This window comes from Podarcis muralis, chromosome 2 (assembly GCF_964188315.1).
Source record: "Podarcis muralis chromosome 2, rPodMur119.hap1.1, whole genome shotgun sequence".
Taxonomy (NCBI): domain Eukaryota; kingdom Metazoa; phylum Chordata; class Lepidosauria; order Squamata; family Lacertidae; genus Podarcis; species Podarcis muralis.
Genome location: NC_135656.1, coordinates 35,782,930 through 35,796,082, shown reverse-complemented (window position 1 = coordinate 35,796,082; position 13,153 = coordinate 35,782,930). Strand labels below are relative to the sequence as shown.

Genomic DNA, 13,153 nt, shown 5'->3' with positions numbered 1-13,153 from the left:
TGGACCGTTCAGGCAAACATTTGCATATCCTGTATCTCCCCCCCCCCCCCGACCTGCTCTATACTCCCATTGACGTAATTCCTTCATTTGGCCTAAGCATCTCTTTTTCTACCCAAACAGGAGACTCCTGGCCCATTTCCACTGCATCTCTTGCGACCGACCTTTGGAAATGGTGGTTCCTGGCCCGTAAGTCCATGTTTGGAACTCTTATGGTGCTTGTGTGCTTATGCTGCTGTCCTGGGCTCCTTTGGGAGGAAGGATAGAAAATGAACAATAAATATTTATAGGGGTATGTGGTGGTTTAAAAATTGGTGCAGAACGGGACTTGGAAGCCGGGCGATTTGGATTTGAGTCCTCCTTGCTCAGCCATGATGGGGCAACCACAGCCTCCAACTGGTAGCTTGGGAAAAAGACATCCCACCAGCCAGCCCAGGCCCATGCATGGCCTGCCCTTCCGTGACAAGCAGATGTTAGCAGCTGAACCAGGGACGACTTCCTTGTCCTGTAGCTTCTTCGTTCTCCCACCCCTCCCTTTGCTTAACCTGCCTGCTTATTGTCTTGGCAGACACATCACTACACTCCCTGCTGTGCCAGGTTTACCTGCTCACCAATCCCTCCGGCCATACATGGTTTATGAATTGGAACAAATCAGGCAGCTGAACCGCAGGTACGCAGAGGACATGGGGCTTTGGAGGGGTTTTTTTTCTGGTTCCCAGCTTGTGTGTATTTTAAGAGGCAGGTCAGGTGGGAATTGGACGGGGCACAGATTTGGAAATAGGGGGCCTGCTGGGGAGAATGGAACTGAGAAGAGAGCAGATGCAAAGTGCCTCTGGCCTTGGTGATATTGCTATCGTTCTGTTGGGGGAAGGCAGGAGTGGTAGGGAAATAGCTTGCAGCCCAAATACTCCTGCCTAGCAAAACAAGATTTTTCACTGACAGGTTGGACAGAGGGAGCTCCCCCATTTCCTCTGCCCCATTTGCATGTGACAAGAATGGGGCAATCATTTCAGCAAATTGGCAGTTAGGGGAGCAGGACAGGGAATTAGTCTCTGTTGGTGTGGCGAGGGCTTTCCTGGCAGCTAGTGGATGCCATTGTTTGTTTCCTACAGTTCTCTTGCAAACAATATTCTGTCACCGTGTAGCAAAAAATTACAGTGGCATCTGTTAACCAGAGGCTAGAAGAAAGAGCCCAAGTGCCAAAGTTAGGAAACTGGTGGTGGAAGGGAAACGGGGACATAAGGGGGTAGGTGGGGGTGAATCCCTCCCTTTCCTCCAACCATCCCTCTCAAAAATTGGCTGAAAGTTTCCTTTGGGCAATCTCTGAGATAGAAGTGTCGCTGGATGGGGCAGCAGGCCTCAGCAACCCCTCCATTTGTTACACCCAGAGGATCTTCTGTAGAAAATGTGTCCCATTGAACATGTGTCCTTTGCTTTTGAGATTCTTCATAGCTGTCAGTTTAAGTGAATCTGGTTAGGTCCTCCCGGGTAGCATAGCTCCACGTAAATGTTCTCACTAGTTCCTGCTTTCTCACAAAAGGAGTGTAAAATGCGAGCAAGGCATGCTGGAAGCAACAGCCCTGCTTAACAGTATGATTTCTCTTCTCCGTTCTCTTTCTGTGGCTGTTTGCCATCTCCTTGCTCTCTGGCCTGTGCTGCTGCACCCCCCCTTTCCCCTTCCCATCCTATTGTACTCCACCCTAGTCTGAAGTTGGGACCTGGTGTCCGTTTCGATGCACTGGAGAAGAGCGCGAGCCTCAATAAGCTGCGCCGCATCCATTCCAAGATGCTCATGGATATACAGAAGGTGCAGAGCCATTACAGTGGTGGAGCAGCGAAGGTCAACGCTCAGATGATCAGGGAGATGCTGCAGGCCCAGTGTCTTGGCTCAACCCCGTATGGCAAACGGTAGGAGAAAAGGTCTTGAGCAGCTGAAGTTCATAGCTCCAAAGCAACGAGAAGCAAAGCAGGGCTGGCACTCAGTTTGAAGGCACCTGGGACAGATCAACCTCCACGCCCCACCCAATTGCGGCTTCCTGGCCTCACCCACCGTACCCCACTTCTGCCACCATGCCCCAGTTCTTGCCGAACCTGGTGCGAGCCAGGGTGCTCCTCTGAGTGTTGCTCCCCCAGGGGAAAACCAAGCAGCAGCCAGCACACAGGAACACCCTGGCTCTTGCCAAACTTGGCAGGAGCCAGGGCACTCCCCCAAATATTGCTGCTTCCTTGGCTTCTCCACCTGGAGGCTGGGAAAACGAGCAGCAACGCTGCACACTGGAATGCCTCCTCCTGGTGGCAGAAGTGGTGGAGAGGGCAGAGTGCTGCCTCTTGCACTTCCACCACCTGAGGCAGGCGCTCTTCCCTGCATCACAGGCAAGCCGGCTCTGGGTGGTTGCTGCATCAGCCTCCATTTTATTATCCCAGAATGAGTCTGGAGGAATAAAAGATGTTGGTGGCTCAGGCCATTTTGCTCAGTGCTTCTTTGATGAGTATAGAGTTGGGTAAGCTACATTTAAAAAATCAAAAGGGGAGGGCAGCAGAGTCAGCTCCAGTGGACTTCCTGGGGTTTCTGGGCCCAGACATTTACCCCCTTATTTCAGGTGCTGTTGCTGGGCTTGAAGTAATGCTTCATTACACAGCCATCCTAGGGATTTCAGGGCATGGGCACAACAGAACTCCACCACCTGTTCAGAAATCCCTGAAAGTCAGATTTATAAAACAGTCATTAATACTTAGCTAAATCTCTGGGTCGAGCTCCTAGTTAATTCTTTTTATCCAAGTGGATATTCCAAATAGGGTGTGAACAATATCAGCTTTGCAAGAAATCAGCCACGAGAAGAGTAGGAGCAGCTAACTATTTGCTGAGCCTTCTCACTTACCAATGTGGAACTTCTTCACTTTGTTTCACAAATGGGTGGAAATTCCTATACACAGAATCCACTTTTTGGAACAAGTTTCTGTGTGGTAAGAAGCCACAAACTCCTCACGTGCTCTTAGTCTTACCACATTGGATACCTGACATGCAGGATTTATGCAGATTCTTATGCAGAACCAACTTCAGCGTAGGAATTTCGTCATGCCTGAAGCAACTCCTTAAGGTGCTTCTCCTTAGCGTACATTTAGCTCTGTGAATGGAAAGAATGCACATATTTAGTGGTCAGACTTGCTGCTGTTGCTGCACGGTAATAAAATCTGGAATTCCAAAGCAAACTCTGAGCTTGAGATGTCTGTTGAACAAGTCGGACCTGACTGTTACAGCTTCACAATATATTTACTGGTGTCTGCAGGCCGACTCCTTTACCTGCAGAACCAAAGAAGTAACATGCAAACAAACACTAACCTTGTACTGCAGGTCAGGTATGCCACCCCAGTTCCCAACAGCAAAGTTCCACCAAGACTTCAGAAACCCCTCCCATCAAAACTGGCAATGTGGCTTGCATTTTTATTTCTGCTTCATTGTTAGCTTGCTAGTTGCTGCTAGTTGCTGCTCCACCTATTGCTTCCATGCCTGAAATTCTACTTTCTGTCTAGGAAGCTCCCTCCTTGTCTACATACTGAAATGTGACAAGATCTGCTCTTTCATTCTGTTTTGTGTGTGTTGCTGCTTGATGAAGTGCAGGCCAGGGAGACAAAGCCAGGAGCAGGTTGTTGTTGTGCACTGAGTATGCACCTAATATTTCAGTTTTCCCTTCCACGTGTTTTCTGCTTTATTTGGGAGATGAATCAGTTTTGACATTCTGAAAATGTTCAGTGTAATTGTGAGTTGTGTTTTGTGGGACAATTAAGGACAGCGGTGCTAAATTGTGACAAAGACACAATTGTGACAAAGCCCCCCCCAAAAAAAGTGCTTTCTGAAGTTAGCATTTCAAAATATCCTTGGGCAGGACTTGACCCTAAACAACCTGGGAGAGGCATTTGGCTGGCTCTCTCATATTTATCTTATTTACTTGTCTGTCCCCACCTTTCTCCCTCCAAAAGGAGACTCAAGGTAGCTGCTAAAGTGTACCATAAAAAATCAAGCACAGCATTACTGTGCCATATAACACATGTACACTCAACGCAAGCCCCACTGAGTTCAATGGGGCTTACTGTGGAGTAAGCAAGTATAGGATTGCAACCTAATATTTTTTTAACATTCGGCACCGAAACCAAATTACTATTGCACCTGGAAAGAAGACCTTTCCTGTTCCTTTTAACCTCTCTGCAGCCACAACAGAAGGTGGTGCCACAGACCTTCCACCTTGCTCATTTCCTGTTCCCTCTTGACCACCTTCTCCCCAGCTATAACGTCCAAAAGGGAAGTCCTGCCTGGTCTAGCTCAAGGGTAGCCTCCAGAAGAAGCTGGACTCCAACTCCCTTCAGCCCCAGCCAACATGGCCATTGGTCTTTAATGGAGCTGCAGGCCAACAGCATCCTGTTGGTTATCACTGGTCTAGCTAGTAAGCCGTGATTGTGGCCGATGGATGGGATCCCCAGTTGGGTAAGAGGACAGGGTGGGTGGGTGCTGTACTTTTATGAGCTGCTTAGAAGACGGGATTTCCACATGCAAGGCTTACCGGCTGAGATTCTCGTCTTCTGCACAGTTTAAAGATGTGGTAGCTCACCCTGGTCCCCCTTTTCACCTGGCCACTGTAGTGAGGCGAGAAAATAAAGAATCAGGCAGGAGGAGTTGTGGCTGTGTGTTGGGACATCTGGTCTGTTAAAGAATTGCTGCAGCATGGAGAAGCAAAGCCAGCACTAGCAGTTGGACGAGTATACAGATTTTGTCACAATCCCCCAGGTACCTATGTATGGTTTGGGGTGTTGTCCTCCAGAAACCAGGTTAGTGTAGTCAGTTTGGCTTCAGACTCAGTGGTAGTGGGGAGCCAGGGGAGCAAGAAGACAGAGCACCTGTGCCTTTGACAGTTGTGTAAAAGATGGTGCAGTTTGTGTTACAAGCTATATTTGCTGAAACCCCACCTCCTACAAACCATTCAAGGTTCAAGAGCCTGCTCTTTTGCATTCGGGCCCCTTACACACTGGGTTTCCCCACTTTGACCTGTTGACCCTTGATTCCTAACAGCGACAGGCTTGCTGATATGTCAGACTTCAGCTACATAAGCGTTCCTCGGCACTGCGGAGGCAGCCACACCCTCACTTACCCGTACCGGCGTTACGGACGGCTGCAGCAGTTTGCACAGCCTATGGCACCAGTCCAACCGGACGAAAACGCCATGTTGGCCGTGATGAAGGTAACAAGAACTGGGGGTGGGGAGGAAGATGGAAGGTGGGGCGTGGAAGTCAGGCGGGACTCATAGCTGACCTGTAGGTTTTGGAGCCTACAAGGGATGCACAGGCCTGCACTTGCTTTGCATGATCCACTTCACATAAGAGGGAGAAATACAGTCTGGATTGCACTATTTGCTCATCCTCTGTCCATTTGGTTTCTTCACATGTAACTTTGAACCTCATCAAATTTATTTGATTTAAACAACAACAACACCACCAACACTGCACCTTGCATTGAATGATCCTTAGCACCTAGTAATAACACAGAGAAAATTTTCCCTCAATCAGTTTTGGCAATACTATGCCTAATTTTATAAACCTCAGGCATGTTTTTCCTGGTCTGCTCCCTGCCCTCCCAAAAAGCTCCAGTGCTTTCTTTTGTCACAAGGGAAGTGCTGCAGCCTCTTCCTTTCCTGCACCTTTTTCACCTCTACAATACCCTTTTGGAGATGTGGCGGCCATACTTCTACATAGCATCTCAACTAGATTGATATGAAGGCCCTGTGATATCTACAGGTTTGTTTTCAGTCTGTTCCCTATTAATCCCTAGTAAGGAATTTGCCTCCTTCGCAACTGCCACAAACTGGGTTGACACTGAGCTTTTTCTTCCAAGATCCGGAGACCTCTTCCATGTCACCGCCAGTTCAGGCTGATCAAACTATATCTGAAGTTGGGATTACTTTTGCTTTTGCCCCAAGGTGCATCTTTACGTACACTGAGCTTCCACTTCCCATTTTGTTGCCTACCTACCCCATTTGGAAAGATCCTTTTGCCTCAGCCAGTAAGGAGGTTGACCCTCTGCTACCTGCACACACATTACCTGTGTGCATCAGTGCCTGTGGAGAGCCCTTTCCCACACTGTCTGAATGTGTGAATAGAGGGAGAGGGAGCATTTCCTTCCTGCTTGCTGTCAGCAGCAGACATGACTGTGGTTGTCAATGGAAAGGGCCCCAGAACCCCATTCCCTTGTCCTTTTTAACATGGGGGAGGGGGCTTATATGAGCTTCCCTGCTGAACTTAATAGTCAGGCAGGTTCATATAGGAAATTGAAGAGAAACGAATTTTACTGCTCTTGGTCTTATGAGAAACCACATACTTTCTTTTTCCTGACCATGGTCTAACCCTTCTTTCAGTATTAGAGACTTTCCTTTCCTTCATAAATTTGCGCTCGTTCACATAGGCTCTATGCTACTATTTTCTGCTAATTTATTTTAGTAGAAACTGAAACAGGCCAATTTTAGGTTCCCATTTCAAGGCTCTTCTACTCTTGCATGTGGGCGGGGGACACACATTTAAGGTGGTTTTCAGAAACGCCAATGTTATAAAACCCAAGCCCACAATTCTGAGTGCTGTGTAAAGGCTGAGTACTGGAACGGCAACAATAAATGGAAGGCAACACAATTATTGGTCTGGACACACTTGTTGACCTTGAGGAAGTTGCAGTCTAGGCTTATTTCAGACCCTGCAAAAAGGGAATAATGTATTATCTAAATGAGAATGAGAACAAGATCACCGTGTGTAGAAAACACTCCTTTCTAGCTGACATTACAATTTTCTCTTAATGGCAGGACTAATGGCTTGGTATTGTTCCTGTGATACACATTTCACCTACCACCAGCTTATCTCTCTCTGAATTATGTAACATAAAGATAACCGAAAAACAAATTTCCTTTTGACCACACTCTCCTGATTTCTTTTTTTTATTATCTTTTGTTAGCAAAAAGTTAATTTAGATTGCAAAATGTTTTGTTCATCCTTGCTAGCTCAAACCAGTGCTAGTTCTAGGCCAGTATCCCAACTCTCATAGTGCTTGTTGCTAGAAGCCATGCAAGAAATACAATGACTAAAAGGTTTGGAGGCTTCTTGTGCATCAGGATACAGGTCCTGATTGTGGGGGCTCAAAAAGCCATGTATTTGTTTAGTTCCTTTTTTTATCTCAAATGTTCTTCTCCCCTAGATATCCAATCAGATGCCCACCATCTATCTTGGTTTCCACAGCCTTGGCCTCCTTTCCTTCCACATTTCCCTGACGTAAAACATGCACCCCACCTCTCTCCCATGAATGGCACTCAAAATAGTTAACCACAAGAAATTAAAACAACTGGAAAGTAAAAATATAGAACAGCAGAATTCTCCCTTCTCCAGCTTTCAATTACCCCCCCCCCAAAAAAAATTGCCCAAGCTCCTCCTCCTGGTTGGAAATTTAAATGCCACACATAAACAATACAGTATTCAAGTAGTCATTCTGCCTGTAATCCGAACCTGCACGATGGACCTGTTTTTAATTTAAAACATACTTGTTAATCTTTTATTCCCTCTGCTTAGAAAAATGTAAACATATAGCTCTCTTGCTCTGACCTTACCATAGTACAGAGCCCAGTACAGTTATGGGTTACAGACCATTAGTTCCTGTTCTTCTCCCTTTTCTGAGGGCAAAGTATAGAATTCCTCACCAGTGGCTGCAACTGGGCTCTTTCATTAACTTTTCTAATTCTTGAGGTTTTTAAGACAATATTATATTGTTGCATTTTTAAGTTGACAACCATGGCGTGTTGGATTTACATGAAAGCTGCCAGTCTAGAAGATGAGAGCTTATCTTCCGCTTGGGCTGAAATCTTACACATATATGCACTGGGAGACTACTTCTGATGTCAGAGTTTTAAACCAGTAGATGGAAACCAATGTGATAAAGGGTTGGGACAAATTCATCTTAAAATCCAAGTTGCCTGTTACATCATTGACAGTCTATATCTGTTTACTGCAGAGCAGGGATTCCAGAGTTTCCCACTCTTTCTCAGTCAATGGAACCACCAACAGGTTGCAACCTAGAGATGAAGTTTCTACCTTTGTAAACTCCTTGGTAGAGTAGGGCAGCCTTCTGCAACAATGTATGCCCTCCAGATGTTTTTGGACTCCCATCTCCCATCAGCTGCAGTCAGAATGGCCAGTGGTTAGGGCTGATGGGAGTTGTAGTCCGACAAAATCTGGAGGTTGGAGGTAACATGCAAACAGGTGTGAGTGGACAACAGGACTAAGGCAGAGATGGGCAGGGAAGCTGTCACTGGATCAGGGAATTTAAAAGGCAAAGCAGGGATCACTAGGCTCCAGCCTGGCCACCCTACTGTCAAAGTGAGAAAGCTTTTCAAGCTCCACCATAAGTGTTGAGACTGATGGAGTGAAACTGCAGGACTGGTTTGTAATGGATTTTTAATGTTTGCCCTTGAGGCTAAATTGAAATCTGCCCTGTGCCTGCATTGATTCCTAGCATGAAGAGGTAGATATACTGGGTCTTGATGGTCATATCTACAAAGGACGGATGGACGCACAACTCCCATCAATAACTGGAAAGGACGGTAAGTGTTACATTCCATGTGCAGATGCTTTCGGTAGATTTTGTTAACCCTTTCATGAACCCTGTTCAGGTTATTAAGTGTTAATATGCAGAGCTGGCTTTACGTTGCATGGAACAATGTGAAACATTTGCCTTGAGCTGCAGAATGCAAAGCCAGCACCGTTTTCCTGCTGCCGGTTTCTATGGATAGGGGTGATTAAGGGGGAAAAAGAGCTCTAGTCCATCTCTTGATTGACCCTTACTCAGTCTCAGAGCTGGGAGGTGTACAGCAATTGCCAAATGGTTTACTGCAGGGATGGGGAACCTGTGACCCTTCAGAGGTCTACCATCTCTATCACCCTTCAGAGGTCTACCATCTCTATCACCTCTGGCCATTGGCAGGCTGACTTTGGTTGATGGGAGTTGCAGTCGAGCAACATCTTGGCAGATCAGATTGCAGGATCCTCGCCCCTGGTTTACTGAATAAGCACATCTGTAAGAGACCTGATGCATGTAAAAGGATGACTCTTGTTTGGTTTCTTTAAATCACTACATCACTATTTGTATGTGTGTAGCAGAAATACTGAAGTGTCCTTCCACCCTCTGCGCTTTTCCCACCAGGTGTTTTAAGACCGAGAAACAAGCTCATTCGGTCGTCCTCACAAAGGCATCATCCCACGCTCAGTGACATTGCCAATCTTCCAGCTCGTCCCCACACTGCCAAAGTGTCTTTGCGCAGCATGTCAGGTAAGTTCCGAGCCAGGTCAGGATCCAGAAAAGATGAGATGAGACCCACTCAGATAAGATAGTTTCCTTAATTTATATACTCACTCTGGGATTAATATAGGACAGTCCACACAAGTGGAGCGTCTGTGAGACAAACTCTGCTTTTATATTGGTTTTACACTGTACCTAGGGCCCCTGCAGACATCCTTTTTATGCATTCATGATTATTTGTGCTAATGATGACATTGGCACAGTTATATGCGATTTCCGTTATCATTGGCATCTACGTTGGACATACAGTTTTGTTTCCAAACGTTGCATGTCCTATAATCTCCTGCTGAAATCTGGTAACTTTTCATGCCCAGAATGTTTGGGGTGGTGGTGGATGGTCAAGTTTAAATACACTACTAATCCATTGTTAATTGCACCTGCAAAAAAACCAAAACCCACTAGTCTGGTCGGCCTTAAAACTGTTTCCCATAATCCCTTGAGCAGGGGAGATTTCAGTTAAGCCAGTTTTAAGGCTTTAGAGTGGGCATTTCCTCTGTACGTTCTATAGGCCAGTTCCACTGTACATCTTTGCAGATTTTGTGCTCAGGGAAGTAGCTTCAAGTCAGAATCATGCAGGTTCTTTAAATTAAAAAAAGGGGGGGGGGCAGCAAAGGCTTCTAGTGAGAGGACTGTCACTGGTTCACTGATTCTAGGTCTGCTTGCAATCTCCACGCCTGCCAATCCATCTGTCCATTATAGAGAGCTCCCTTCTGGTAGCACCGTGGTGCTGAACGCTCACATCTGAGATGTAATTGCAAACACAGTCAGTTAGAACAATTGGACTGTGTGCCAGACTGATTGAAGAGCACTGCAGGAAATCATGGGGCTGCTTAGCATAGACCAAGAGCACTGTTTACTTAGCAGCGCACCTAAGTTGTGGAAATGTACAGAGCCTGTCGGTGAACTTTGCCTGCTCTGTGCGGCGAAGGTGGGGGAAGAGTGGAAGGAGCAAGGTTGAGGGTGAAAGGGAAAGGAAAGAGCCAGTGGCTGCTGGAGAAATTTTAACCACCTGGATAAAATTATCTCTCTGCTCAAAGGCGGCCGTCATTTTGCATATAGGAATGACAAGAAGGGCTTGATGCTCAACCCCATTACACCTCGGCTTGAGGGCTGCATTACATGTTACAAAATTGGCAGTACACTAAGTGTACCCGTGAAGTATTCTGTAACACATGAAAGGCAAATATACTTTTTTAAACTGAATGTGGGAAAACAAGTATACATTGTGAGAAGACTGGACCGATAAAGGCTCTCCACAGCCTTAAAGGTGTAGGGATGTGGGTGTGTGAGAGAGGGGGGAGTGATGTGTTTCCTTGGGTGGAGTACATATGATGCAGCAGGTATATTCTGTTCTGTGCATAACAATAGAAAAGTTGCTAACAGGATCTGGAAGAACATTCCTCTCCTCTTTAGCAGGAGATAGAGAATTGCAAATGCCATATTTCATTTCCCATAGTGACTTCTAGCACTGAAAACTAATCCTGGGGTTAAATGCTTCAGTCAAATTAACCCTGCCACCATTCAACTACTGACTGTTTGAGATGCTGCTATCTTTTTAAAACCTAGATCAATCGTCACAACCCCATGAGTCTAAAATGTTTGTCACGGTAAATGGGCCAGTGCACATAATATGCCAATTTTGTGCATCACTTTCACTTGCAAAATAATTTAAAAAAATAAAATTGGAAGCCTTCAAACTCCATGCAAGGAGGCATGGGTCTTGAGCCTTCTTCTGTTGGTGAAAATTCATGCCTCTAGCAGTCAAAGCATCAGGCTTTCTGCATGGGAGCTACATCTTCACTTTTCTAGCAGAACCAAAGCCATGTAAAAAACTAATAAATTCGCCTTCAAGGTCATAGTGCTGGGCAGACCTCTTATCCTCTGCCCTGTTGCTGTCATGCAAGACAACAGGTGGGAGAGTGCTGCTGCACTCAGCTCCTACTTTTGGGCTTTCCACAGGTATCTGGTTGGTTACTATGAGAACAGAATGCTGGATGAAATAGGCTACTGGCCTGATCCAGCAGCCTCTTCTTCCATTCTTAACAAGATGATCTGAAGCTCCCAAGGCTACTTCCCACATTATAAAATAAGCTGGCACAACCATATATGTAAGGAATTGTGAACCTGGTGCCTGCTAGATGTTGTTGGAATACAAACCTCATTATCCCCAACCATGTTAGCTGGGGCAGATGGTAGCTGTAGGCCAGGCATAGGCAAACTCAGCCCTCCAGATGTTTTGAGACTACAATTCCCATCATCCCTGACCACTGGTCCTGTTAGCTAGGGATAGTGGGAGTTGTAGTCCCAAAACATATGGAGGGCCAAGTTTGCCTATGCCTGCTGTAGTCCAGTGGATAAAATATTGGTTAATCAGTTTCTTATACTCATAATAATTAGATCTGGGCTCGTAGTCCGTTCCAGTTCTACAATTCTATGATTCTGTCTATGGCTGTTGTTCTGTGTTGCAGCTAAGTCTGCAGGGGACAAATCCACAACCCATTTGCGGATCACGGAAGAACCTGGGATGCAGGACAGAGAAACCATTGAGCTACGAATGACGATTCCCTCAAGACACTCAGATGAGCAGTCAGCATAAGCAGAGACCCACCAGCTTTGTGCCCCAATGAAAGCATGGTTCTTACAGATGAAAGCAAGACAATAAAGAGTGAACAAAATATGAAGAAGATCATGCAGACATACTGCTGCCACAGGAACACAGCCTTCTTGCTGTGCTTTGCCTACAGCAGGTGCAGTCTCTGTGGTTCTTCCATACAGTGATGTTCGCAAGGGCTGGGCTGGGCTGGGCTGGGCTTGGGACCAAATGTGTTTGGGGGGGGTAGCAACATTTCCTTCTGTAGAAACCAGTTTTACTGGGTCAGCGGCCATTCATTTTATTTGCCCAAGGAAATTGGTTCTTCAATGCAAATTCTTCTGTTCAAACCAGTTAAAGAGACAGCTGATTTCAAGTCTCAACTTCTTCAACTTCCTCCTTTTCCTCTTGTTGTTTCTTATTCCAGAGCCAGGCACACATTGGCCACTGAAATAAAAAAAGGTGCTGTGACATAAAGGGGCAATCCGGTTTGGGGTCCAGCTAATTGCTGCCCCTGTTGACTTGAAGGTGGGGGGAAAGATACAAGACTGCAGTGGCTGAGTGGAGCACTGCATGTTGGGCTATGTATTCTTTAGTTGTTGCAGTTTTATCTTAGGAAGTTAATACAGTTGCTTTTGGGTTCAGCACGTATAACTCATGACAAAATTTATCACTCCTACGTTCATTAATAAATATGGAATTCATAGCTTTCACCAGAGTCAGTAATTCAGATCTGTTTCCAGAGTGGAACTGTTTACTGTTCAAAATTTAGATGGCCATTTTTGTTTGTTTTGATGCAATGCATACCAGTAAGGATACCTGTGAGCAAAAAACTAGTTCTCATTAGGGATTGAACATGCTCAGCAGGTTCCTGCTTAAAATGTCTACCTCTTAAACCGACCAGGCCATGCTAATTGGAATGTATGTAGTATGAAAAGATGATATGTGTTCAGTTATTTGGCAACCAATGTAACATTTAAATGGGTTTATGTTGTTGGCTGGCATGCCGTGGTCATCTTAGTCCTCTGATATGACTGGGCAAGTAAAATAGAAACTTCATACAGTGGTACCTCGCAAGACGAATGCCTCGCAAGACGGAAAACTCGCAAGACGAAAGGGTTTTTTGTTTTTTGATCTGCTTCGCAAGACGATTTTCCCTATGGGCTTGCTTTGCAAGACGGAAACGTCTT

The 13,153-nt window shown here is 45.8% G+C and overlaps 1 protein-coding gene across 3 annotated transcripts in view; it reads left to right on the top strand.

The window, feature by feature from the left end:
- Nucleotides 1-12,674, top strand: part of QRICH2 (glutamine rich 2) — a 40,926-nt gene extending 28,252 nt beyond the window's left edge. For 2 of the 3 annotated variants that reach the window (XM_028717000.2, XM_028716997.2), the window contains 7 exons: nt 121-186; nt 566-667; nt 1,702-1,905; nt 5,060-5,228; nt 8,531-8,618; nt 9,218-9,343; nt 11,842-12,674. In XM_028717000.2, the coding sequence (XP_028572833.2) occupies nt 121-186; nt 566-667; nt 1,702-1,905; nt 5,060-5,228; nt 8,531-8,618; nt 9,218-9,343; nt 11,842-11,969 (883 nt within the window). In that variant the 3' untranslated portion in view covers nt 11,970-12,674. The remainder of the gene's footprint in view (nt 1-120; nt 187-565; nt 668-1,701; nt 1,906-5,059; nt 5,229-8,530; nt 8,619-9,217; nt 9,344-11,841) is intronic. The other variant, XM_028716999.2, reaches the window with a different exon arrangement.
- The last annotated feature ends 479 nt before the right edge of the window (nt 12,675-13,153 follow it).